Raw genomic sequence first — 27,538 nt, 5'->3', positions numbered from 1 at the left:
GGCTTCCAGAATGTGTTTCAGAGAGATGGTAAGCAAAGACTGGGAATGTAGGAAGATGGGTGGCAATGGGTTATAGATATGTGAAAAGAAAGAGATTAGTTAAAACAAATGTAGGTCCCTTGCAGTCAGAAACGGGTGAGTTGATCATGGGGAACAAGGATATGGCGGACCAATTGAATAACTACTTTGGTTCCGTCTTCACTAAGGAAGACATAAATAATCTGCCGGAAATAGCAGGGGATCGCGGGTCAAAGGAGTTGGAGGAATTGAGTGAAATCCAGGTTAGCCGGGAAGTGGTGTTGGGTAAATTAAATGGATTAAAGGCCGATAAATCCCCAGGGCCAGATAGGCTGCATCCCAGAGTACTTAAGGAAGTAGCTCGAGAAATAGTGGATGCATTAGTAATAATCTTTCAAAACTCTTTAGATTCTGGAGTAGTTCCTGAGGATTGGCGGGTAGCAAACGTAACCCCACTTTTTAAGAAGGGAGGGAGAGAGAAAACGGGGAATTACAGACCAGTTAGTCTAACATCGGTAGTGGGGAAACTGCTAGAGTCAGTTATTAAAGATGGGATAGCAGCACATTTGGAAAGTGGTGAAATCATTGGACAAAGTCAGCATGGATTTACAAAAGGTAAATCATGTCTGACGAATCTTATAGAATTTTTCGAGGATGTAACTAGTAGCGTGGATAGGGGAGAACCAGTGGATGTGGTGTATCTGGACTTCCAGAAGGCTTTCGACAAGGTCCCACATAAGAGATTAGTTTACAAACTTAAAGTACACGGCATTGGGGGTTCAGTATTGATGTGGATAGAGAACTGGCTGGCAAACAGGAAGCAAAGAGTAGGAGTAAACGGGTCCTTTTCACAATGGCAGGCAGTGACTAGTGGGGTACCGCAAGGCTCAGTGCTGGGACCCCAGCTATTTACAATATATATTAATGATCTGGATGAGGGAATTGAAGGCAATATCTCCAAGTTTGCGGATGACACTAAGCTGGGGGGCAGTGTTAGCTGTGAGGAGGATGCTAGGAGACTGCAAGGTGACTTGGATAGGCTGGGTGAGTGGGCAAATGTTTGGCAGATGCAGTATAATGTGGATAAATGTGAGGTTATCCATTTTGGTGGCAAAAACAGGAAAGCAGACTATTATCTAAATGGTGGCCGACTAGGAAAAGGGGAGATGCAGCGAGACCTGGGTGTCATGGTACACCAGTCATTGAAAGTGGGCATGCAGGTGCAGCAGGCAGTGAAGAAAGCGAATGGTATGTTAGCTTTCATAGCAAAAGGATTTGAGTATAGGAGCAGGGAGGTTCTACTGCAGTTGTACAGGGTCTTGGTGAGACCACACCTGGAGTATTGCGTACAGTTTTGGTCTCCAAATCTGAGGAAGGACATTATTGCCATAGAGGGAGTGCAGAGAAGGTTCACCAGACTGATTCCTGGGATGTCAGGACTGTCTTATGAAGAAAGACTGGATAGACTTGGTTTATACTCTCTAGAATTTAGGAGATTGAGAGGGGATCTTATAGAAACTTACAAAATTCTTAAGGGGTTGGACAGGCTAGATGCAGGAAGATTGCTCCCGATGTTGGGGAAGTCCAGGACAAGGGGTCACAGCTTAAGGATAAGGGGGAAATCCTTTAAAACCGAGATGAGAAGAACTTTTTTCACACAGAGAGTGGTGAATCTCTGGAACTCCCTGCCATCAGAGGGTATGGAGAGAAGGCAGGTACGGGATACTGAGTTGGATGATCAGCCATGATCATATTGAATGGTGGTGCAGGCTCGAAGGGCCGAATGGCCTACTCCTGCACCTAATTTCTATGTTTCTATGTTTCTATAGAGCTCCTGCACATTGCTACTTGAGGCCCAGTTGCTCCTGAGAACACCTGCCCAACTAAAGGTTGTGGAAGGCCAGATGGATCAGTCATCTGCATCCATATCTTAAAGTGGCTGGCTGCACACACAATAATGGTCCCACTGGAGACCACTGTCCGATTAATTAGATTACTACTGAAGTCTTCTGGTTCCTATAATATAGCGCACAATCAGAATCATTTGGAAATACAAGTTCTTTATGGAGAGCATTCACACAATAAACAGTCCCTTTATCATATGTTTGAAGATATTTATCTTTGATCCCTCATGTATATGATAATATTTGACAATAAATGTTTTTAAAACATTAAAAAAATAATAATAATATAAGTGCAACAGTTTATTGCAACGAGTTACATTAGATGACGGCATTGCTACTCCAGAATCTGGTAAAGTTGTAGGTTAAAATATAATGCCTGTGGTAATCAGTCACATTTTGATTTCTGCTCTTGCTACACATTTATCTAAAACTTTTTCACCTAGAGAGTTATGAATTTATGGAATTCCCTGCCACGGAGGGCAGTGGAGGCCTAGTCACTGGATGGATTTAAGAGAGAGTTAGATAGAGCTCTAGGGGCTAGTGGAGTCAAGGGATATGGGGAGAAGGCAGGCACGGGTTATTGATAGGGGACGATCAGCCATGATCACAATGAATGGTGGTACTGGCTCGAAGGGCCGAATGGCCTCCTCCTGCACCTATTTTCTATGTTTCTATGTTTCTATTTGGGTCTCGATTCGAAACATCAACTCTTCCTTTTCTCCAGAGATGCTATCTGACCCTCTGAGTTATTCCAGCTTTTTGTGTCTATCTTAAGATTTCCAAATAATCAGATGTTGGGTTGTCAGAGTTTACCTGTATAATATTTATTTAAAACATACTAATGTATAAATATAATTTTCATTTGTACAGTTACAGAACTGTGATTGTTTACACACTGTTCTCAATGGGATTCATTATTTTCATTATATACGGGTACTATAGAAGATGGAGTCTTCTCCCAACCAAGACCTTTATCTTTTAAGTAGGATGGCAGGACTTGGGCCCAGTTGTCTCCCCAGCATTAGGAATCTCTCTAAGGATTACAACTGATGCCAGTCACCCATGCTCTCCAAACCAATGTCATATTATTTTCCCATTAAAACTAAAGGATTTTGTTGCAAGTAATATCGCACTCTGAGCAGAACATACAGCAATAAACTGGTACACTGTAGTGTAACTGATAAAAAACAATTAAAAAAATAACATTGATTTGATTGATTTTTGAAGGAGATAGGCACATAAATATCGGCAGGATATGAATCTTGGGTAGGCAGGTAGGGTTTGTTTAATTTGGCACCATGTTCTGCACAGAAATTATATGCCAAAGAACCTGTTCCTGTGCTGTGCTGTTCTATGTTCTATTTCTAAATAGGCAATATTTATTACATCTCTTAAAAACAATGTAAAATAAATGAAGCTATTCAAACAGCATTTGTGTGATATGATTATAGTACTGTGAGGTTAAATTCATTTATGGGACCTAAGTGAATGATGGAAGAAATAGTCTTAACCAAAATGTTTAAGGACAGAAAAAAGAGCAAACAGTAAAGAAGGACATTAGATGCAAAAAAGAATTGGAGTGATGCAAAAATGAATTAAGATAATGAAAGTTCAAACACAAAGCTAAACTTCAAAAAATTGCAAAGCCTTCTGAAACAGGTTACTATTTGAAGGCATGAGATGCATGCTTTCAAGGTTGCTTTCAAGGTTGTGTGACATAAAAGAACATTAATAATTTCATTGCTGAATCCTTACACGATTCATAGTGGTTCTAACATGCTAAACTTGCCTGAATCCAACAGTTTCTTGGCTCATAAACAAATCAATAATGAGCCTCCCGATTATAATGTTTAACCGTGGAGCTGCATAAATTGTGCAATAGATTGAGACAATTTACAAATCTCTGTGTATCGTTTTTACACCATAAACTGTTGAATTTTCCACATTCCGATAACTTGAAATATATATCTTTGGGCTTCATATTGCATTTTGCACAATGTCAGGTTGTCCCAAAAACATTTTACAGCTAATCATAAGGTCATAAGGAAGAGGAGTAGAATTAGGCCATTCAGCCCACCAGGTCTACTCAGCCATTCAATTATGGCTGATCTATCTCTCCCTTCTCACCCCATTGTCCTGCCTTCTCCCCATAACCACTGACCCCTGTACTAATCAAAAATCTTTCTATCTCTGCCTTAACACTTTGGAATTATCTTGTAAAGCAGAAATAGAGGCAACAGATTTGCACTAGGAAAGCTCTCACAAATAACAATATGCCAATGCCCAAAAATCATTATTTAATTGATACTAGTTGAGGGATAATGCTTTTGTGAATAAGAGGGATTAGCTTCCATACTCTTTCTTCCGAATGGTACCATAAAATATTTTATGCTAACACGGAAAAGCAGGCAGGGCCTAGAAAGACAGCACAGCCTCAGCATTGCCTCAGTCAGCCAAGATTATTGTGCTTAAGTCCCTGGAGTGGGACTTGATCCCACAACTTTCCAATTAAACAAGGAGAACCTAACCAACAAGATGGCATATATACTCAAAACTCAATGTTATTTTTAAGAGTGAATTCAAGATGAATAAGAATCATATTTCTGGGAAAACTTCAGTACAAGCATTAATCAAGAGAGTCAAGAGTTTTTTAATTGTCACATGGCCCAGATGGAACAATGAAACTCTTACTTGCAGCAGTACAACAGAATAAATATAATAAACAAGAAAAAAGAAGTTCAGTGTAAGTATAGTGCATTCAGAAAGTATTCAGACCCTTTCACATTTTCCACATTTTGTTACGTTACACCCTTATTTTAAAATTGTTTAAATTCTTTTTTTTTTAATCATCATACCCCAGAATGAAGAAGCAAAAACAGGTGTTTAGAAATGTTTGCAAATTAAAAAGAAATAACAGAAATATCATCTTTACATAAGTATTCAGACCCTTTGCCATGACACTCAAAATTCAGCTTAGGTTCATCTTGTTTCCATTGATTATCCTTGAGATGTTTCTGCAACTGATTGGAGTTCACCAGAGGTAAATTAAATTGATTGGACATGATTTTGAACGGCACACACCTGTCTATATAAGGCCCCACAGTTGACAGTACATGTCAGAGCAAAAACCAAGCCATGAAGACAAAGGAATTGTCCGTAGACCTCCAAGACAGAATTGTGTCGAGACACAGATGTGGGGAAGGGTATAAAACGATTTCTGCAGCATTGCATGCCCCGAAGGGCACAGTGGCCTTTGTCATTCTTCAATGGAAGAACTTTGGAACCACCAGGACTCTTCATAGAGCTGGCCGCCTGGCCAAACTGAGCAATCGGGGGAGAAGGGCCTTGGTCAGGGAGGTGACAGAGCTCCAGAGTTCTTCAGTGGAGATGGGAGAACGTTCCAGAAGGACAACTTTATCTGCAGCACTCACCAATCAGGCCTTTACCATAAAGAGTAGCCAGACAGAAGCCACTCCTCAGTAAAAGGCACATGACAGCCCGCTTGGAGTTTACCAAAAGGTACCTAAAGGAGATTCCCTGCTCTGATGAAACCAAGATTGAACTTTTTGGCCTGAATGCCGAGCGTCACGCCTGCAGGAAACCAGGCACCGCTCATAACCTGGCCAATGCCATATCTACGGTGAAGCATGGTGGTGGCAGCATCATGCTGTGGGGATGTTTTTCAGCGGCAGGAACTGGGAGCCTAGTCAGGATCGAGGGAACGATGAACAGAGCAAAGTACAGAGAGATCCTTGATGAAAACCTGCTCCAGAGCGTTCTGGACCTCAGACTGGGCTGGAGTTCATCTTCCAACAGGACAACGACCCTAAGCACACAGCCAAGACAATGCAGGAGTGGCTTTGTGACATGTCTGTGAATATCCTTGAGTTGCCCAGCCAGAGCCCAGACTTGAACCTGATCGAACATCTCTGGAGGGACCTGAAAATAGCTGTGCATCAACGTTTGTCTTCCAACCTGACAGAGCTTGAGAGGATCTGCAGAGAAGAATGGGAGAAATTACCCAAAAACAGGTGTGCTAAGCTTGTAGCGTAATACCCAAGAAGACTTGAGGCTGTAATCGCTGCCAAAGGTGTCTCAACAAAGTACTGAATAAAATGTCTGAATACTTATGTAAATGTGATATTTCAGTTATTTATTTTTAATTAATTAGCAAAAATTTATAAACACCTGTTTATGCTTTTTTATTATGGGGTATTCTGTGTAGATTGATAATAAAAAAATAATAATTTAATTCATTTTAGAATATGGCTGTAGCATAACAAAATGTGGAAAAAGTGAAGGGGACTGAATACTTTCTGAATGCACTGTATATATACACATACCCACCCATACACATATCTCTATACTTATAAAACTCTGATCTTGGATGTGTATTTATTTGTTGTGTGTTTGTGTGTAATCACATCTTCGCGAAAAAACGATACGGTAACGGTAAAATTTTAACATATTCCGGTAGAGATTTTTCCCGTGGAGTCCAAAATCGCCTTATCTGAAAATTTCAGGCTTTATTTCTCGAGTTATTACTGAAAATGTTCAAAAATCTGGCAAAACTTTGAATTTAAAAACTACTGTCTTTCGCTGATGACGTCACAATGGGTCTGCTCTGTGCGCACCTCTTCCACGCGTTGCAAGTGACATCCCCCCCCCCCCCCCCTGGTTATTCAAAAGACTTAGCTGGCTCGCTCGGCTGGCTCGCTCGGCTCCTCTGCCTCTGACTCTGCCCCAGCCTCTGCCCTCTGCCCTCTTTGGAATGTGGAAGGAACCCATGCAAGGGTTCAAACTAGAATAAACTAGACAACAATATAGTCAAATCACCTTCACTAGACAGTTTTAGGGGGGGCATTAACAGCACGTTAGTATGCACAACACATCCAAGTTGGCAATATGCAGAGTACTGCCCTGCCGACTACAAATTCAGAAGGTTCAGAAGAAAGTTCAAGGTTTTCACGGGGAGAATGTACAAACTCCATACAGACAGCACCCGTAGTCAGGATCAAACCTGGGTCTCTGGCTCTGTAAGGCAGTAGCTCTACCTCTACACCACTGTGCCATCCCATATTATACTTCAGGTTAATCAGCCGGAAATTGTTTAAGCATTTTAACTCTCCATTTTGATTTATTTTTTGCAGAATTGACCAGGGTTCTCTAAATACAAATCCTTTTTTAAAATCGCTAGTCCTTGTCCTGCCCCTCACCTTTGCTTGCCATCCCCCATCCCCGCCCCACTACAATCAGTCTGAAGAAACATTTTGACACAAAACGCCACCTTTCCAAGTCCTCCTGAGATGCTGCCTGACCAGCTGAGTTATTCCAGCACTTTATGTTCTACGAATCCTTTTTTTTAAAGTCTCAACTGGTCAGCTTTTAGGTGAGAGATGACATAGTGCATGTCAATAGACAATCAGCCCACAAGAGGTGTTATTTTACCCTATAGATCAAAGTACATTCGGGATAAGGAGCATTTAATGTAACAATTATGATTCATTTGATAGGTGTATTTAAAGCAGGAAATTAACTACCTAGATGATGCTTTTGTTTACTTTTGTATGCTGCAGAGAAATTAACTGATTTCAAGATATGAATTCATATAAACGGCATTTGAGCTGCGATGATGATTGAAGAAATGTGCAAAGGCATGGAGGTAAACTAGTGCAGCCGAACTGGAGCCATGGACTCCTTCTTTGCTGTTCTATTGTTATCCCATCCACACTGCTCACTATGCCACCTTTCCTGTGTCAAATCTGGCAAATCTGAAATCATTCATTCCATGAACTTCAATTGTGGATAATCTTCCCTCAAAAGGAATTTTTCATATGCCTTCTCAAAAATGGTATAAAAAAAATATTGAGAGTTATTCTTTCATCTTTTACTTTAGGTAGTTTATCAAAAGCAGATTAATCAATCATGATCTGCCCTTTATAAAAGTGTGCATCTCTGCCCTGTCTTGGCAATTTTCTGTTGTTCCGAAACATAGAAAATAGGTGCAGGAGTAGGCCATTCGGCCCTTCGAGCATCGAATATGATCATGGCTGATCATCCAACTCAGTATCCTGTACCTGCCTTCTCTCCATACCCCCTGATCCCTTTAGCCACAAGGGCCACATCTAACTCCCTCTTAAATATAGCCAATGAACTGGCCTCAACTACCTTCTGTGGCAGAGAGTTCCAGAGACTCACCACTCTCTGTGTGAAAAATGTTTTTCTCATCTCGGTCCTAAAGGATTTCCCCTTTATCCTTAAATTGTGACCCCTTGTCCTGGACTTCCCCAACATCGGGAACAATCTTCTTGCATCTAACCTGTCCAACCCCCTAAGAATTTTGTAAGTTTCTATAAGATCCCCCCTCCATCATCTAAATTCTAGCGAGTACAAGCCGAGTCTATCCAGTCTTTCTTCATATGAAAGTCCTGACATCCCAGGAATCAGTCTGGTGAACCTTCACTGTACTCCCTCTAAGGCAAGAAGGTCTTTCCTCAGATTTGGAGACCAAAACTGTACACAATACTCCAGGTGTGGTCTCACCAATACCCTGTACAACTGCAGTCGAACCTCCCTGCTCCTATACTCAAATCCTAAGAATGCAGATAGAACATAGAACAGTACAGCACTGAAATAAGCCCTTCAGCCTACAATGTCTGTGCCGAACATGATGTCAAGACCGACTCTTGTCTGCCTACACATAATACATATCGCTCCATTCCTACATATCCATAAGCTTATTCAAAAGTCTCTTAACTACCACTGTCATATCTGCTCAACCACCACCCCCAGCAGCACGTCCCAGGCACTCAGTGTAAAAAACCTGCCCCAAACAACCCCTTTAACCTTTGCCCCTCTCACCTTAAAGCTATGCCATCTAGTATTTAATTTTACCACCTGATCCAGATGCTCTAGCATGTAGACAGGTATAAGTAGTATGAGGAAGTAGGGATTATGGTAATTTGGTACTGTTGAAGGACAGTCCTGTTCTCCCAGGTTCTATTTCCATTGTTACAACAGTGATTATAATTCCATAGAGTTTTGTTGGCTGTGAAGTACTTTGGGATATCCTCAGATTGTGAACGATTTAAGGTCATAAGTCACAAGGTCATAAGTAATAGGAACAAAATTAGACCATACGGCCCATCAAGTTTACTCCACCATTCAATCATGGCTGATCTATCTCTCCCTCCTAACCACATTCTCCTGCCTTCTTCCCATAGCCCCTGACACCTGTACCAATCAAGAATCTATCTCTGCTTTAAAAATATCCATTCACTTGGCCTCCACAGCCTTCTGTGGCAAAGAATTCCATAGACTCACCACCCTCTAACTAATGAAATTATTTCTTATCTCCTTCCTAAAGGAACGTCCTTTAATTCTGAGGCTATGACCTCAAGTCCTAAACTCTCCCACTAGTGGAAATATCCTCTCCACATCCACTCTATCCAAGCCTTTCAATATTCTGTATGTTTCAATGAGGTCCCCAATCAAACTTCTAAATTTGACATAAATATAATGTTTTGTTTCTTTTAAACCTTTACATTAATTTTCTCAAATGTTAATCATGGGCAACAGGGTGTTTGCATGCAAACGTAGACAAAAGCAAATAAAATAGCGTATCAGTAATGACTAGTTTTTAAGAGTGATCCAAATGGCACGGTGTGCAGCTTCTAGAAAGATTTTTAAATCAATAAGATTTTTAATACATTGCATTTCAGCTGATGCATTCCTTCCTGCATTTATCTTTTCAGACCATTTTGCCAAACCTTTCATTGTTTGGTCACCCAGTAACCCTACTGGGAGCAGCTGTATACACTCATTTGCAGTTAACCATTAAGTCAAAGGAGTCTGAACATGAATTACTCTTGCTGCACCTGGTTTCATTCCAAACTTTTGCTGAAAGTGTGAAGGTTGCCAGCTGCCATTTACCCCAACAATCCAAATCAACAAAACCCTTCAGAAATAGAAACAGTATTTTTCTGAATAGGGCTGGTTGTCAGACATGTACTTTGCAATTGTCAACAGAACACATAAAGAGAGAATGAATTCTTTCAGAGATCTTGGAAGACTATTATTGACTTGCAAAGAAGTGCTGTAATTAATGATGCTATATTGTGGTTTACATGTAAATAAAGTATACTGAATGGAAAGCCATATGTACACAATTGGAGTAGAGCACATATACAAAAGAGATGGTCAAGAAGGACATATATAGATTATGCACATGATTATTAAGTAAGCCTTAATAGACAGTTTACATTGTTTATGTATTCTCCTCAAATCACAATTTAAAAAGTTAAAGCACAAATATAATGTAATGATTAGCATGATATAGTTGGTTCACTGAGCCCATCGTGCACTGCATAGAAAAGGCCGAGGAAACACAATTTTCCATGGGTAAAGTTTGGATGGTGCTGCATTTTGTTTGAAAGGTCATTTGTTATTTCCAATGGACGTGCTCTGTATTAAATGGCTTGGTTGTATTCCCTGTTGACAAAGCAGCTGCTTTTGGCACTAGCAAAAAAAAGTGTCTGTACCCTGTTTGTGGATTCCAGATCTTATTGAAGGGGAATAAGGTCAATTTAGATTTGTTTTAAAGAGACATACTACATAACGTAAGGTTAGACTATAAAAAGAATATTTTGAGTGATTATTTTTCCAATTTCCTTATTAATACCTGAATTAGTTATTAAAAGTCCTGGTGAGGAGATTACAAAGATATTTTTCATCAAAAAAACAGATATTTGTAGTTTGAAACAGGTAGATAACATAAGTAACACAAATTAGATATAATCTTGATAAGTATGTGATTGATTACAGAGATACTATATAAAAGATCAATTGCAGATTAATTTTTGCCATGTTTGCAAAGGCAACGTGGGTGGGAGATGGAGCTACGCACACACGTATTCAAACCCATGCACATTTTGAGCATAGCTCCCTGCTTAATTTATCCCGGTGTATACTGCCATGACAACCAGGGACTTTTGAAGAGTTAAGCTCAGACTATAATTGGCACAGAAATTAGTTGTAATGCAAATATTGGTCTGCCAATGGAGAAAGAGTTAAACATAAAAGTTGAAAATTGATGATGGCAATAATATAACTGCACTCATAACTTTGAAATTCAATTCCAAAAGCATATAATTGGAAAATACATGAATCCAGGATTAGTGGGAAAATTCTAACTGTAGTGAATCAAAATGTTTTTCCAAACTGGTGGATGAGACTTGATCTTAATCATGCAAAGTTGTATTTTTAGTTAAAAAAAAGAAAAAAAAAAGATGATTATGCAGTGCCAATTTCCCCCACTAGATGTCACAAATACATTTGTCTGTGCTGCAAAACCTCCAGCTGAAATAATTAAAAACCATTTAAAGCAAAGCCATTCCTTGGGCAAAAAGCAAACTTAATTGGTCCCATGGAAGAGAAACCTCAATCTAATGATATGCTTCATAGTTTTAAAAATGTGAAAGAATTTGAAACTTTGTAAAATGTTTCTACCAAATCATATCTTATTTTAAATTGTTCTTCAAATCTCTTTCCATTATCCTATCAGACAGCTGATATTTTGCATTGGAATAAATCAGAGTGACTCCATGACATTGAGAGTCAAGTGTTTGATTGTCATATGTCCCAGATAGAACAATGAAATTCTTAATTGCAGCAGCACAACAGAATATGTAAACATAGTACACCGTACACAATATAATAAACGAGAGAAGAAAAAAAAGTTCAGTGTGTGATATACATTGAATAGATTCGAGATGAAACAGTCACCGCAGGAATTTTGTGTGGTACTGACTTATGAGAAGAAATCACTTTCTGAGACATTTATCATTGTCATACTTCAGCAGAAGTTGTTAAAGGTAAGTTTGAATCACAGTTTAATGTGTTATACTATGTTTGTCATTCCTCAGATAAAAGGTGGAGAAGAGCCCAAAGCACCACCTCACACCAAAATGTAAACACTCTGCAAATCAGAATGGATACACACACTGGATGGAAACGTGTCTGTATAAGCTCAGGGGGACAACATATCAGAGTTTTCTGTTTCTCTAATTCTCCAGTGAAAGTATAGGTGATGGCAAAGAAGCTTCCTCACCTCTGCTGCTGTAAACCCACAGCTCTGAAGAGATTTGTGTGCGTATTTATTTGAAAAATGTCTCACACAATGGTTTAATTTAATTGTCAATGTCTTACCTGAAAGGTGCACTTTCTTCACTGGAATCAGTTTCATGATTATCATCATTATTACTTTTCATCTTCTTGGTATATTTTTTGTTCCTTTTCACTAGAAGAAAGCATGGGTCAAAACAATTGTTGAATATTTATTTCAATGAAACGCCAGGATTATATTGTTTCGTTAAAGCACACCTGGCATTCAAGGAGTAATTTCCATCGCTTTACTTTCGATTTTTGGCCACAGCAGTGCAATTTTTCACTGCTATTGTGCTTGTCCTGCAACCATGTCCTCAAAACCCTTTGGTGTACATACAATTGAAAATAAAAAATACAGAAGAAGCAATGATACCTCGGTAAAAATGCTTAGTTTCACACAATAGTGGGTTTTGGTAATTCAGAATTGACATAGGCCCTGACTTTGCAGTGGAAATAATGGCAAGGTGAACAGCACTCACCATTATTACACAGTAACCTTGGTAGACACTTCTGTAGTCTACACTACACAAAAAGCTGTAGTCTGATTTATTCTATGCCTCCACTGGCTGTGCCTTGGTAATCGCTCCACAACAATCTCAATATTGAAGTGCATGAAAGGATGAGATCAGTCATCATATCAAAACAACCTCTCTGGCCAAGAAAATTTAACCTTGGAGCCTCATTGCCTCAGAATTTTAATTTGAATTTGGACAGAGTAGCATATTTTCCAAAATAAAATGTTGTCTGCATCTTTGATCTGTCATAATCCATCCTTTCTGGCTTTGTGGTACTGGCTATATCCTCTTGCAGATCCTCTCCCCTTGATCCTCTCCCAGAGAGTCAAAGAGTCATATAGCTTGGAAATAGGACTTTCAGCCCAATTTGTCAATGATGACCAAGATGCCCCATCTAAGCTTGCCCCATTTACCCGTGTTTGGCCTGAATTCTCTAAATGTTCCCTATCCATGTAATATAATGCCCCACATACTCCTTACGTGACCTCTCACCTGAACCCAGCCCAATCCTTTCCACCCCTCCATATAGCAAGAAATCCCCACACCTTAAGTAACAATAAGTAAAATCATATATGCCTGTACAACATATCATGTCAGAACAAAATTATATGGCACAGCAAACAAGAAAGCTGCATAGGGAATGAAAAAGGAATGCTTTCCTTTCATTGCAAATGGATATACCATCAAATTATTTTTATACAAGGTATCTTTATACTTGCAAGTACTCTATATCTTCAAATAAAGGAGGTAATTATTACATGCAATTATCTAGTTGCAACTACTAGATCATTTTATTGATCATTACCTGGTGAATGCAAGTCTGAATCATTCTTCTTATTTGGCTGCATCGCTGATTGTTTCAAAAGTTCATATGCTCTTGTTTCTGCTTGAATGAGTAATGTGAAATATTATTGGTGAGATATACGCCAAAACAGATGTAACAAACTTCCAAACTAACATGAGAATCAAACAAAAAAATTAAAATATCTCTCAAAGTTTGATCTTATTCAGTCACAGAAAATTAAAAAAATCTGTACCAAAGTATTTTTCATAATTTTGTCCTGGATGAAACATAAGAAGAAAAGATGTACAAATTTGTAGGTTAATTGGCTTGGTAAAATTGTAAATTGTCCCTAGTGTGCGTAGGATAGTGTTAGTTTAGTTTAGAAATACAGCGCAGAAACAGGCCTTTCGGCCCACCAAGTCCGAGACGACCGGCGATCCACTACATTAACAATACCCTACACACACTAGGGACAAATTTTTCTTACACTTATACCAAGCCAATTGACCTACAAACCTGTACATCTTTGGAGTGTGGGAGGAAACCGAAAATCCTGGAGAAAACCCACTCAGACACGGGGAGAACGTACAAAGCCCGTACAGACAACAGCCGGAGTCGGGATCGAACCCGGGTCTCTGGTGCTGCAAACACTGTAAGGCAGCAGCCCCACACGCTGCGCCACCGTGCCACCCACGGTGCGGGGATCGCTGGTCGACGCAGACCCGGAGGGCCGAAGGGCCCGTTTCCGTTCTGTATCTCTAAACTAAAAACTAAAAAGAACAACGTACAATTTAATTGACCAATGTTTTCTTGCTTGGACTCCTACATGGAAACGTTACAGTAATGTCTTCTAGCTGCAGTCCTCACACAAGCTCCAGGCTTCTAATCCCAAACGTTTTTCCAGTGAGCCTGAAAAAAGGTAACAGGTTCTGATTTTGGCTTCTGTGGCCTTCAGGCTGAGCTCTGTAGACTAGAGGATCTAATACCTAATTTTCAACCGATCCTGCCAAAAGTAAATGAGATTGGCAGTGTCATCACATCTGCTCACCATGTATGTACTGGATGATATTAGATTACTTGCACCTGATTCAGTTATGAAAACACAATCTCTTTGTGGGAATAGCATGAAAGTTGAAAAAAATTGCAGAGGTCTACTTAGTACAGATTTGTGCTTTTTGTCTCTCTGCTTTATATGCAAGAGCTAAACTTTATGCAGAAGCAATAACAGCTAGTAAATGTTCATCACAGACAGTATTCTACATGTTTTCTCAGTCTTTGGACTGCGATAGAGATTACAAAGGGATGCCCGAAGTCAATGGTGGAGAGATACTGAAAAAAGAAAAACAGCCTCTTGTATTATGTCAATGTCCTGACATTAACTTTTCTAATTACTGTTTCACAATATATTTCTCTATAGTAAGCTTGACAGTCATTAATTATGATAAAACTTCTATAAACTGATGCCAATCTAAGTATTCCATTCAAAAAGAGTTAGAAATATGCACACTTTGACTACAATTCCACAGTGCTTAGAGAATAATTGATCAAAATGATATATTACCCAAGAATCTGAAAATAAATTAAAGTTTCATAAATTATGCCAGATTTGTTTTTTCATAAAGGTACATGTAAAAACTCAGTTTGCAGCTTGAAAACTTCTATCAACTGCAGATTCTTTCATATAAATAATCCAAGCAGCTGGGCAAATGGGCATGCATGGTTGATGCATCAAAATGTTTACAAGCCTATTTGGCAATCAAATAGATCGCACTCAGATAAATTAAAAACCATATCATGTTTTCAGGTATATCCCTAGTGACTCAAATCACTCAGATCCCTTTTTGCTTTGTGTTTACAGATCAGGTACACAAAAGAACCATTCAATTTTTAAATACCAATTAATTGAATACTACAGTAAGTTCATTTATGAAGCATTGATCTGAACATTCTTTCAGATGCTGAACAAACTCTTTTGCAATTGCCAACACACAATTTTCCTTTTTCATTTTACCTAGCTCTAAAACAGAGCACTTTCATATTTACAATGAGAAAAGCCTTGAATGCTAAACAGCTGTAGTGCACAATTAGCATGACACTTGAAAGACCGATTAACAGTCACTCTCTGTTACTCATCACTTTCTACCCTACTAATGTACGCTGTAAAAATTTCACAGATAATAAATAAACAGAAATGTCGCGATGAGAAGATTTCTTCATTGCACATCCTTCTGCTCTCCAAACTTAATGAGAACAAATTAAGGCTTCATAAACCACACAGCATCCATAATTAGCGCCACAAATTAAAACAAGGACCTCTGTAATATGCAAAAACTGTTGCATCATATCATGTGAAACAAATCTTTGAACTATCATGAAAATAACAGGAACAAAAATATCTGCAATGTAACAGGTAATTATAAGGACATTTCAGCTGGATGTTTGACCTTAGAAACATATATAAGCCATGTTTGCAAATCTTATCCACCAGGCCATTCTCGGATGAAAACAAATCACTAGATCAGAAGCATTATATGAACTTTTTTTTGGAGGTTTTTGCTTCAACTGATCAAAACAGCTTAAATGTACAAACATACTATGAGACTAGGAAATCAGCATGTTGAATGCTCTTTAGATGTCTTCAAAACAGGAATTGCTCTATTAAGTTGAATATAAACCATATCTTAATCTTGTGAGGATATGACATTTGTGAAGTCTTTCTTTTAAATTAATTTTGCCTCTGCAGTTGGTTGGAATCAACAGTAGGGTACCAGACTTTCTGAAAATTAATTAGCTTACATTGTTATATTCATACCCAGTTAAAGTTAATATGCTTACATACTTTTGAATATTTTCCTAAATGTAACTAGCACAGTTTATACAAGATTGATAACAAATGTATTTATCTAAAAGGATGTTAAAATATCACATCGTGATTCCCAACTAAATTGTAGTGTAATAGGTGATTCTTCCTTTAAAAAGATGTTTTAAACAATTATATTCTATACCAAGTGTCAGTGCATTCTAAATAGTCCAGTGCAGTTGAGTGAATTTAAAAATTGATTAAATAGGTTTTATTTCAATGGTATCCAATAATAAATCATGCACCATATTTTAAATGAAGGATTATACTCCCCAAAACAAAGCTTGTCTGTAACCATCAAGTGCACAAATAGTACCGACTCTCCAGCGATCTGCACAGGGCGCTTATACTGAGACAGCTGTGAATTCCACTCATTCTTGAGGTTCAATCAACATTTTACCACAAAGCAACAACAAATGCCATTTAATACCATATCTCACACCACCCTTGAGAAACACCAGTTAGGACTCATACAATCAGGAGTCTTCCAGCAGACATTTTAGAAGGCATGAGAAGCCAGGAACTACCTTCCAAAACTTGGTCAACATGTGTTCCATGTTCCGCAATTCCCCCGTGCCAGTAGATCAAGCTCATGAGGTTTAAGGAGAGATGGATGAGAGCGGAGGGGTATGAAATGGAGAAGAGGGAAAAACTCTGGGAGCATCAGAGGCAGTCAGGTAAGTAGGGCATGCTTTGAGATGGTGCTCTACGTCATCTATTTGAACACCTTGCTTGAAATGAACACTGTGGAGAGGGGCAGATGCTCAGAACCCCAAAAATGCAGTGGAATTGTTCTCTGCAACACCAAAGGGAAGATATGCAAATTAAAACCTCTGTCTCAGGTTGCACCATCTCAGTGTAGGCTCCTGCAGTCTGGGCCTCTTGGCTGACAGGAACAGCAGCAGGAATGATGTGGAGGCTTTGGAAAGGGTGCAGATGAGGTTTACCAAAACAATATAGAAAGGAACTGCAGATGCTGGTTTATACCAAAGATAGACACAAAATGCTGCAGCAACTCAGCAGGCCAGGCAGCATCTCTGGAGAAAATGGATAGATGATGTTTTGAGTGGGGACCTTTGGTATCTTTACCAAAATGATGCCTGGATTCGTGGATATTAGAAACAGGAAGAGGTTGGGTAGATTTTTTTCTCTGGAACACCAGAGGTTGAGAGGAGCACCGATTCCCTAGAGGAAAGAGCTTTACGATACGATAGAACCTTCTTTATCCCAGGAGGGAAATTGATCTGCCAAGTCCTAAAAACCACAAAATACATGAAACATGAAATTAAAATGACGAGTGGAAAGGCTTGGGGGATGTGCAAAGATTGGGGAGGGAAGTCAGTCTCAGTCTCAGTCTACCTCATGGCAGAAGGGGGGGGGGGGGGGGGTTGTAAAGTTTGATAGCCACAGGGAAGAAGGATCTCCTGTGGCATTCTGTCCTGCATCTTGGTGGAACCAGTCTGTTGCTGAAGGTGCTCCTCAGGTTGACTAGTGTGTCATGGAGGGGGTGAGCTGTATTGCCGCAGTTTGAGGAACATCCTGCCCTCCAAGACCACCTGCCATGAATCCAAGGTGAGAGGGGCAAAATTTAAAGGAGATGTGCAAGATAGGTGGCTTGGCCTTCCCCGCAGCCTCAATAGTGCTGCACTGTATGGGACCAGCAACATCTTGCAGCTCCCATTCAGTGGCCTCACGGAAGAGTTTATGGTGTCACGAACAAGAGAAGCTCTGCAGTACAGAGACTCCAGGGACCAGAAGGTGTCATCGGCTTGCATCGAGGTGAGAACTGGGAGGAAATGGAGGGCAGAGAAAGCAGTGGAGGTGGCAGAGTTACGCCTAAGGCAAAAGGCATTGGTGGGAGTCATGGCAACTGGTAGAGCGGGTTTGGGATACTTCCCTAAGACACTGGTTGGCAAGGCCCAGGGCAAGGAGAGACACCATCTAATCCAGGAAGAGGTCCAAGCAGGTGTGGAGGAAGAGCGTGTGAGCAGGATGGTGGGGCTCAGGCAGCAGGGAGCGTGGACAAGCTGGGAGAGCATACCGCAGCGCAGGATTACCTGGTCAAACATCATGCAGGCAGACTTCCAGCGGGTCCGGTTCCTTGTCCTAGCTGTCTACGATGCCCTACCAAGTCCAGCAAACCTCCACGTCTGGGGCAAGAGCGAGACACCTTCCTGCCCACTTTGCTCTGGAAGACGATCATTAGAACATCTCCTCAGCAGCTGCCCAAAGTCTCTTGGGGAAAGTCGCTATCTGTGGCGCCATGACCAGGTGCTCAAGGTGGTTGCTGAGAGCATAGCCACTGCCATCGGTAACAGCAAACACCACCACGTCTCAAAGAAACCAATCACTTTTGTCAAAGCTGGAGAGAAGCCCCGACCACAACCAAAAACAAGGACGGGCCTCCTCTACACAGCCACTGACTGGCCCGTCCTTGTTTTTGGTTGTGGTCGGGGCTTCTCTCCAGCTTTGACAAAAGTGATTGATTTCTTTGGGACGTGGTGGTGTTTGCTGTTACCGATGGCAGTGATGTTGCTTTGATGTGCTGTGGAAATTTCAGCTGTTTGCCCAGATCGACATCCACAGCAGCATCAAAACAACATCACTCCGGCCAGACATGATCATCACCGAAGTGACAAAACAGCTGATCATTCTGGAGCTGACAGTGCCCTGGGAAGAGCGTATTGAAGAGGCTAACGAGAGGAAACGCGCAAAGTACCAGGAACTGGTGGAGATGTGCCAGGACAGCGGCTGGAAGACATACTATTAGCCCATAGAGGTGGGCTGTAGAGACTTTGCAGGACGCTCACTCTGCAAAGTCCTCAACCAGTTGGGCATTGCGGGGCTGGCAAAGAAGAGGGCCATTCAATCCGCAAGCGAAGCCGCAGAGAAAGCCACTAGGTGGCTTTGGATTAAGAGGGCTGATCCGTGGGCAGTTGCTGCTGGGACGCAAGTCGGGGCCTAATCAACCCCGGCTGGGTCGCCAGGGCGAGGGTGTCTGATGTTGTGAGACCCGAAACACCCGATGACCCCAGGTCACATCACTGAGGATGCGTCCCAGCGCATCTAGAAGATGTATCTTTCACACTAACACAGAGAGTGATGAGTGCCTGGAATGTGCTACCGGGGGTAGTGGTGGAGGCAGGTACGATAGTGTAATTTGAGAGAGTTTTGGACAGGCACATAGTTATGCAAGGAATGGAGTGATATGTGGAGGCAGATAAGAGTTGATCTTGATATTGTGTTTGGTTCAGACATTGTGGGCCGAAGGGTTTCTTCCCGTGCTGCACTGTTCTGTGTTCAATGTAGAGTGAATGCGGAGGAGTAATGCTGCCTTTCGCAGAAAGATGAGAAGACATCTATTAATGTTTCCATGAAATTACCTTATAACCTTTCTTCAGCCTATGTTTTGATCTGGTGAACACGAGAAACTCTGAAAATTCAGTTTAACAAGGTATCCAGAGCACTTCCGACAAATGCACAAACTTTTAACATATCATTTTTCCACAAACTGCAATAAATAATAAAAGGCATAATCTTGGTCATCAAACTAGGGGCAACAGTAGAACTGCAGCCATACAGCGCCAGAGACCGAGGTTCGATCCTGACTACGGATGCTGTCTGTACGAAGTTTGTACCTTCTACCCGTGACCATGTGGGTTTTCACCGGGTGCACTAGTTTCCTCCCACACTCCAAAGATGTTTGGGTTTGAAGGTTAATTGACTTCGGTCAAAATTGTAAATAGTCCCCAGTGTGTAGGATAGTGTCAGTGTTTGGAGATCATTGGTCAGCGTGGACTCAGTGGGTCGAAAGGCCTGTTTCCGCGCTGAATCTCTAAACTAAACTAAACCTTGCAATGCTGGAGTAACCCAGCGGGACAGGCAGCATTTCTGGATAGAAGGAAATGTGTGCGGATTCAGAAGGAGGATTTGTGGGATTTTCCGATGCGCTTGGCAGCGAGGATAGCTTAAGCATTTAGGGTTCAGCAAAAGCTGTGCACTTGCAAGGGAGCTCGAGTGGCCACATGGAAATTGAGGTTCCTGAAGCTCTGTCCTTAGCCAAGGTATCTGACTCCCAATCACAACCAACACTGTTTTCTCATGAAGAGAGTTCTCTAGTCGCTGTGTATGCATGCATGCATGCATGATGCTTCAATCACTAAAGAACTGTTGAGCCCCCAGGCCTGCCTTGCTCCCTTCTTTGATGATTACTGTATTCAGTGATAAACAGAACCTGAGTAGATTTTGATATCAACTCTTATGCAGACCTTCCAGTTTACTCTTGCTAAATTTATACTGGGTGTACTCTGAAGAAAATATATATTTACAAGCCACAATGTTTAATGAAAATGTAAGCAGGCAAAATTATCATTACAATAACTGTGCAAATTGTCCAAAATTTCACACATGATGTTAGGCTACATACAGTGCCCTCCATAATGTTTGGGACAAAGAGCAATCATTTATTTATTTGCCTCTGTACTCCACAATTTGAGATTTGTAATAGAAAAAGACATGTGGTTAAAGTGCACATTGTCAGATTTTACTAAAAGGTATTTTTATACATTTGGTTACGCCATGTAGAAATTACACCTGTGTTTCTGCATAGTCCCCCCATTTCAGGGCACCATAATGTTTGGGACACATGGCTTCATAGGCGTTTGTAATTGCTAAGGTGTGTTTAAATGTCTCCTTAATGCGGGTACAAGAGAGCTCTCCGCACCTAGTCTTTCCACCAGTCTTTCCATCACCTTTGGAAACTTTTATTGCTGTTTATCAACATGAGGACCACAGTTGTGGCCATGAAAGTCAAAGAAGCCATTACGAGAGAGAAACAAGAATAAAACTGTTAGAGACATCAGACAAACTTTAGGCTTATCAAAATCAATTGTTTGGAACATCATTAAGAAGAAAGAGATCACTGGTGAGGGACTGACAGGCCAAGGAAGACCTCCACAGTTGATGACAGAAATATTCTCTCTATAATAAAGAAAGATCCTCAAACACCCTGTCCGACAGATCCGAAACACTCTTCAGGAGTCAGGTGTGGATTTGTCAATGACCACTGTCCGCAGAAGACTTCATGAACAGAAATATAGAGGCTACACTGCAAGATGCAAACCACTGGTTAGCAGAAAACATAGGATGGCCGGGTTACAGTTTGCCAAGAAGTATTTAAAAGAGCAACCACAGTTCTGGAAAAATGTCTTGTGGACAGATGAGACGAAGATTAACTTATATCAGAGTGTTGGTAAGAGCAAAGTATGGAGGAGAGAAGGAACTGCCCAAGATCCAAAGTATACCACCTCATCTGTGAAACACGGTGGTGGAGATGTTATGGCCTGGGCCTGTATGGCTGCTGAAGGTACTGGCTCACTTATCTTCATTGATGATACAACTGCTGATGGTAGTAGCATAATGAATTCTGAAGTGTATAGACACATCCTATCTGCTCAAGTACAAGCAAATGCATCAAAACTCATTGGCCGGCGGTTCATTCTACAGCAAGACAATGATCCCAAACATACTGCTATAGCAACAAAGGAGTTTTTCAAAACTAAAAAATGGTCAATTCTTAAGAGGCCAAGTCAATCACCTGGTCTGAACCCAATAGAGCATGCCTTTTTTATGCTGAAGAGAAAACTGAAGGGGACTAGGCCCCCAAAACAAGCATAAGCTAAAGATGGCTGCAATACAGGCCTGGCAGAGCATCACCAGAGAAGACACCAAGCAACTGGTGATGTCCATGAATCGCAGACTTCAAGCAGTCATTGCATGCAAAGGATATGCAACAAAATATTAAACATGACTACTTTCATTTACATGATATTGCTGTGTCCCAAGCATTATGGTGCCCTGAAATAGGGACACTGCTGTAATCTCTACATGGTGAAAGCAAAATGTATAAAAATGGCCTTTATTAAAATCTGACAATGTGCATTTTTTCTATTACAAATCTCAAACTGTTGACAGAGGTAAATAAATAAATGACGGGTCTTTGTCCCAAACATTATGGAGGGCACTGTAACATCATACAATTTAGTTAATTTTTAATGCCGTTCTCAATCATTATATAACTAGTATCATACTAACCTTGCTGCTTCGTTTTATTAACATGGAGCCATGGCATGGGGTCTACGGTGTTAATTTCTGCACTGTCACTGAAAATGGATGATAAATTGCAAGAAGAGTCGTTGCTTTGAACAGACTGGTTTTCAATTGCTTTTGAAAGGATTTTCTTCAGTAACTCTGTTGCCTGGCCAACAAAAAGAAAAAATGAAAAATGCTACATCTTCACAGAGCAATTAGTAAAATATAACTATGTTGCCTCCAAAAATGAAAACACATTTATCTATTCACATAGAATAAACTTCTACTCTTCATCCTTGAGAAACATCTTTAAAATACATTGTGTTACATCCTCTCTCCTGAATTACATTTGTAAGTTTTTCAACAATTTGAGGTTCATTTCCTTCCACTCGATTTTTGATTGGATAGGAAATGGACTGAAGCTAATTAATACAACAAGGGGCAGAATGTGAATGATGCGGAATAGGCCTTTCTCTGTATTGCCTATAAAATACATTTATGTTTTATTCATTTTTGCAAATTAACAAATATAGGCTGTGGAATTCTCTGCCTCAGAGGCTGGTTCTCTGGATGCTTTCAAGAGAAAGCTAGATAGGGCTCTTAAAAATAGCGGAGTCAGGGGATATGGGGAAAGGCAGGAACGGGGTACTGATTGGGGATGATCAGCCATGATTACATTGAATGGCGATGCTGGCTCGAAGGGCCGAATAGACTACTCCTGCACCTATTGTCTATTGTCTATTGACTGTTTCCAATCATTAAAAAATCATCTTATACAATCTTCTGTTATTCTATATGTAATTGATTAAATTGTTCGAAAGCTGTCAACTGACTGATTGAAAAAGTTCATATAATTAAACACTTCGTTTATCAGGTAATAAATTAACAGGTGAGTTCTACTTCTATGAATTGCTAATATGTTATCAAGCCAGCAACAAACTACATTTAAGTATGCATATGACATGCATATGAAATATTCACAAGAATAGAAAATAATTAACATTTGCAAATTAAAATCCATTGTTTACAAATGCAGCTCAGTCCTTATATTGTAATCTCCAAGAACACAATACAATAATATTGTTACCTTTTTTGAGTTACTGTTCTCTGCAACCAATAAAGGTCCAAATATCTCTGCTGCTTCATCTATATTCAATAATTGATGGTCCAACAAAGAAAGAATGTGAGAATACCAATGGTCCCACAGTCTGGCAGATTCAGCAGGTAGTTTCGACAAGCTGCAGATTCAAAGCATAGAAATAATACAACATCTAAGAAATTAAACATTTTCTGTTGCTGAGTGACTGGAAGGAAACTACAGTAGCATCAAGGTAAGACGTATTTTTGGGGAAACGTTAGTTAGCAGGTGGTTACTAATTTAGCAACATTGACAAACTGGAGGTCATGAGAGATAAAAGTTATATACGTTTATAATATTTAAAAAAGAACTGCAGATGCTGGAAAAATCGAAGGTAGAAATGCTGGAGAAACTCAGCGGGTGAGGCAGCATCAATGGAGCGAAGGAATAGGTGACGCTTCGGGTCGAGACATTCCAGTCTGAAGAAGGGTCTCGACCCGAAACGTCAGCAGTGCCTGCTCTACCAATAAGGTCATGGCTATCTTTTGTCTCAACCCTACTTTCCTGTACTAACCACCACACTGCTCCTCCCAATCCTTGTTCTGTAATAGCAAAAAAATCTAATGAGCATCTTGGGTAGAGAGCGCTGAAGATTTACTAAGTTGGAGATTCTATACAGTATTCACTTGTGCTGAAGCAAAGCAAGAATTTCATTGTCCTATCTGGGACACATGACAATAAACTCTCTTGAATCTTGAATCAGAAATTTCTTCCAAATCCACCCTGAATTACCATAGAAACATAGAAAATAGGAGCCTGCACCGCCATTCAATATGACCATGGCTGATCATCCAACTCAGTATCCTGTACCTGCCTTCTCTTCATACCCCCTGATCCCTTTAGCCACAAGGGCCACATCTAACTCCCTCTTAAATATAGCCAATGAACTGGCCTCAACTACCTTCTGTGGCAGAGAATTCCACAGATTCACCACTCTCTGTGTAAATTCCTTAATTCCTTAATTTGAAACTGCGACCTCTAGTCCTACTCATCTCAACTCAAAGATATATCACCCTATCATCCTCTATTACCGTGTCAAGCCCCTGAAGAGTTTTATATAATTTAATAAGATTGTCTTGTACTTCCAAACTCGGGAGAGTGCAGGCACGGTTTCCTTAATCTGCCTTCACACAATAAATTTGCCAATCCAGGAATCAATCTGAAGAAACTTAGATGTACCACATATATTATAAGTATAACCTTCATAAAGATGAGACTGCAGACCCAGATGCAATCCCAACAGGATATAAGAGCTCCTTATAACTGGAACAGTATCTTTACTCTTTTTCTCACCGTACTTGTGCATGTGACAATAATCTCGACTTCACTTGATACCCTCTTGGAATATCAGATAACATACTGTTTGTATTCTTAATTGCTTGGTATACCTGCAGGTTAACTTTAATGATTGTGCCTACTCCTGATTCTATTAAGAATCATCCCTCACCAACCTGTTCAAATCTGTTAAGAGATAATTCAAATGGACAGTGTAATGGGCAACAGCAAAGTACAAATAAGCCCTCTACCCTTTACTTCACCTCTACCCTTTATTATTTACTTAACCCATCTACCAATCTCTCTCACCCCCCCCCCCCAACTCTCACATCTACCCGCCTATTACTTCCCATACTTTGCTCCACCCACACCTCTTTTCCTGCTTCTGCGCCTCTCCCCTCCCACACCAACCCCCCCCCCCCCCCCCGCCCACCCACAATACATCTGAAAAAGGATCCCAACCCCACATATCATCCTCTGTCCATTTCCTCTACAGATGCTGCCTGACTCACTGACTTTAAGCTTTGAGTTTAAGTTTAGTTTATTGTCATATGCACCAAAGTACAATGAAAAGCTTTTGTTGCGTTCTAAACAGTCAGCGGAAAGACAATACATGATTATTTTGCTCTAGTAGTTTTGGTTTATTTTTTAATTCTTCGGCTAACTATACCTATAATTAATTTCATCAACTGCTTCGCAGCACTTATTCAAAAGTTCGTCAGGAAACAGAGCGCCATTTGAAGAACCCCGTGACAGTTCCCTGAGCTGGTGAAGAACAACTGCTCCACAGGCTTCTAGGGTTTCCTTGTTCAAACTGCCTTTCCTGTTGCATATCCTGTAAAAGAAATGGAAAAATCTGAAATGTAATCAACACAACCAATAAGTGGCAAATACGTATTGCACCAAATGATCAATAATTCTGAGGCAACAGTTGAACAATTATTGTTTATTCTCAAAGTCTAATCATTCACCGTGCATAATTTAGACAGAATACAATTTGCCAACAAAATAACAAAAGAACATAATTTACTGTTGTACTACTATGACAGAGATAAAACAAAAGTGTATGTAGAATTGTAGATCAAGTTATGAGAAGTATCCAGTTTGTAAAGAGCATTGCAAACATAGACATGTAGAAATGCACAAGTAGATATTTTACAAAATGGATAACTGACTAGTTATTGTGGGGCTTGATTACATTCCATTTCTGCGGTCTCAGAGATAGAACTAACTAGTTGGGTCTTTGATTATCAGTAGAAGCAGTTCAAGCTGGATACACAAGGTCAATGAATACTAGGGCCATTGTTCTGGCAGAGACAGGAAAGAGGCGGTCAGATAATCATAGGATGACAGAGCTGTCCATCATCTGTCCATAAGATGATAAAATTGTCCTCTTATACAGTATTTGTTAATGACCTGATTGGATATGTATGTGCATAATCATTTGTTAATGTTATTAGTTTGTACTCCTGCACCTATTGTCTATTGTCTATGAGAGATGATCTCTGCATCATGTTCGACACAGACATTATGGTCTGAAGGGTCTATTCTTGAGCTGTACTGTTCCATGTTCTTGAAAGAGGACAAGGAAAGAAAGAGTGGGGGAGTAACAGGCAGAAGAAGAGGAAGTGGAAAGAGAGGGAGATAGAGTGGGAGTGAAAGTGAAGAGCGAGAGAGTGAAAAGAGGGAGTGAAGAGTTGGAGGGGGAGAGGAAGAATGGAGATACGTTTGAAGCATACAAGATCCTGAGAGGTCTTGACAAGGTGACTGTGGGGAAGACGTTTCTTATTTTGGACAAATCTACAATCATGAGTAATTGTTTAAAAATAATGATCTACCAATTCAGACAGAGATAACGTTTTTTATTTCTATTTGTCAATCTTCTTACTCTCTTCATCCAAGGATGGCAGAAGCAGTCTGCAGCAGAGGCAGATAGATTTGTGAAAAGGGTTGTGAAAATGGTTATTAGACTGTGCATTTGAGGGGACAGTTAGATCAGCCATTAATATATGCAGGTGCAGGCTGAAGAGCCCAAACAAGTTAATGCTGCTCCTAATTTGTTTGTTAGTATGCATGTTCGTTGTTCTTCCTCTGTCGGTATTGCAAAGTCAATGCTTTTTTTCACCATCAGAATGCACAGAAACAACCAGAGCAAAGGAGGTATAACAGTTAGAGTGTTCAAAGAAACAAATATTTCTGTTAATTAATTAGTCAATTTAGAATACATAATCATGCATACTTCTGTGTATAATAAAGTCCAATTAATGTATTCATTTTGTGTGATAAGTAATTTTGTTTACTCAACTATTGACAAAATATTGTCAGCAGTGCTGTTGTGGAATTTATGAACTAATGTATTAACTGTGAGAACTTTAAAATTGATAAATTTCTATTCCTGGATCTAGATATTAGGCAGACAGTTTATATTATATCTTGAAAAAAAAAGCAACATTTACACTGGCAAACACTGATTTCTGGCACTACATTTTTAGCAGATTTATAATCACCTTGTGATTTCCTTCAGTTTATCAATACTTATTGCAGAAATGTGATACAGTTCTGAATAGGTAGCCTTTCTTCCCCCTACAGCATCTTCTATTGAGTGAAGTAAGTGACAAAACCCTTCAAATGAAAGGCACTCTCTGCAGATAAAAATGAAAAAATCAAGTTCATGATAATATTTATTCATGTTATTTAATCAAACATTTATATAAAATAGTAGAAAGGTAAATTGGCATCATAAAATATAGTAATTAACCTTAAAACTTCTTACAAATGAGGACAATTGCA

General features: G+C 40.0%; 1 protein-coding gene across 3 annotated transcripts in view; it reads right to left on the bottom strand.

Moving 5' to 3' along the window:
- Positions 1–27,538, bottom strand: part of kiz (kizuna centrosomal protein) — a 136,393-nt gene that overhangs the window by 28,870 nt on the left and 79,985 nt on the right. For 2 of the 3 annotated variants that reach the window (XM_033026199.1, XM_033026196.1), the window contains 6 exons: positions 27,256–27,390; positions 25,419–25,583; positions 23,423–23,573; positions 22,339–22,501; positions 13,407–13,487; positions 12,129–12,219 (listed from right to left, as the gene is read on the bottom strand). In XM_033026199.1, coding sequence (XP_032882090.1) covers positions 12,129–12,219; positions 13,407–13,487; positions 22,339–22,501; positions 23,423–23,573; positions 25,419–25,583; positions 27,256–27,390 — 786 coding nt within the window. The remainder of the gene's footprint in view (positions 1–12,128; positions 12,220–13,406; positions 13,488–22,338; positions 22,502–23,422; positions 23,574–25,418; positions 25,584–27,255; positions 27,391–27,538) is intronic. The other variant, XM_033026197.1, reaches the window with a different exon arrangement.

This window comes from Amblyraja radiata, chromosome 8, assembly GCF_010909765.2.
Source record: "Amblyraja radiata isolate CabotCenter1 chromosome 8, sAmbRad1.1.pri, whole genome shotgun sequence".
Taxonomy (NCBI): domain Eukaryota; kingdom Metazoa; phylum Chordata; class Chondrichthyes; order Rajiformes; family Rajidae; genus Amblyraja; species Amblyraja radiata.
Note: the sequence above shows the minus strand (reverse complement) of the source record. Positions and strands in the feature narration are given on the sequence as shown.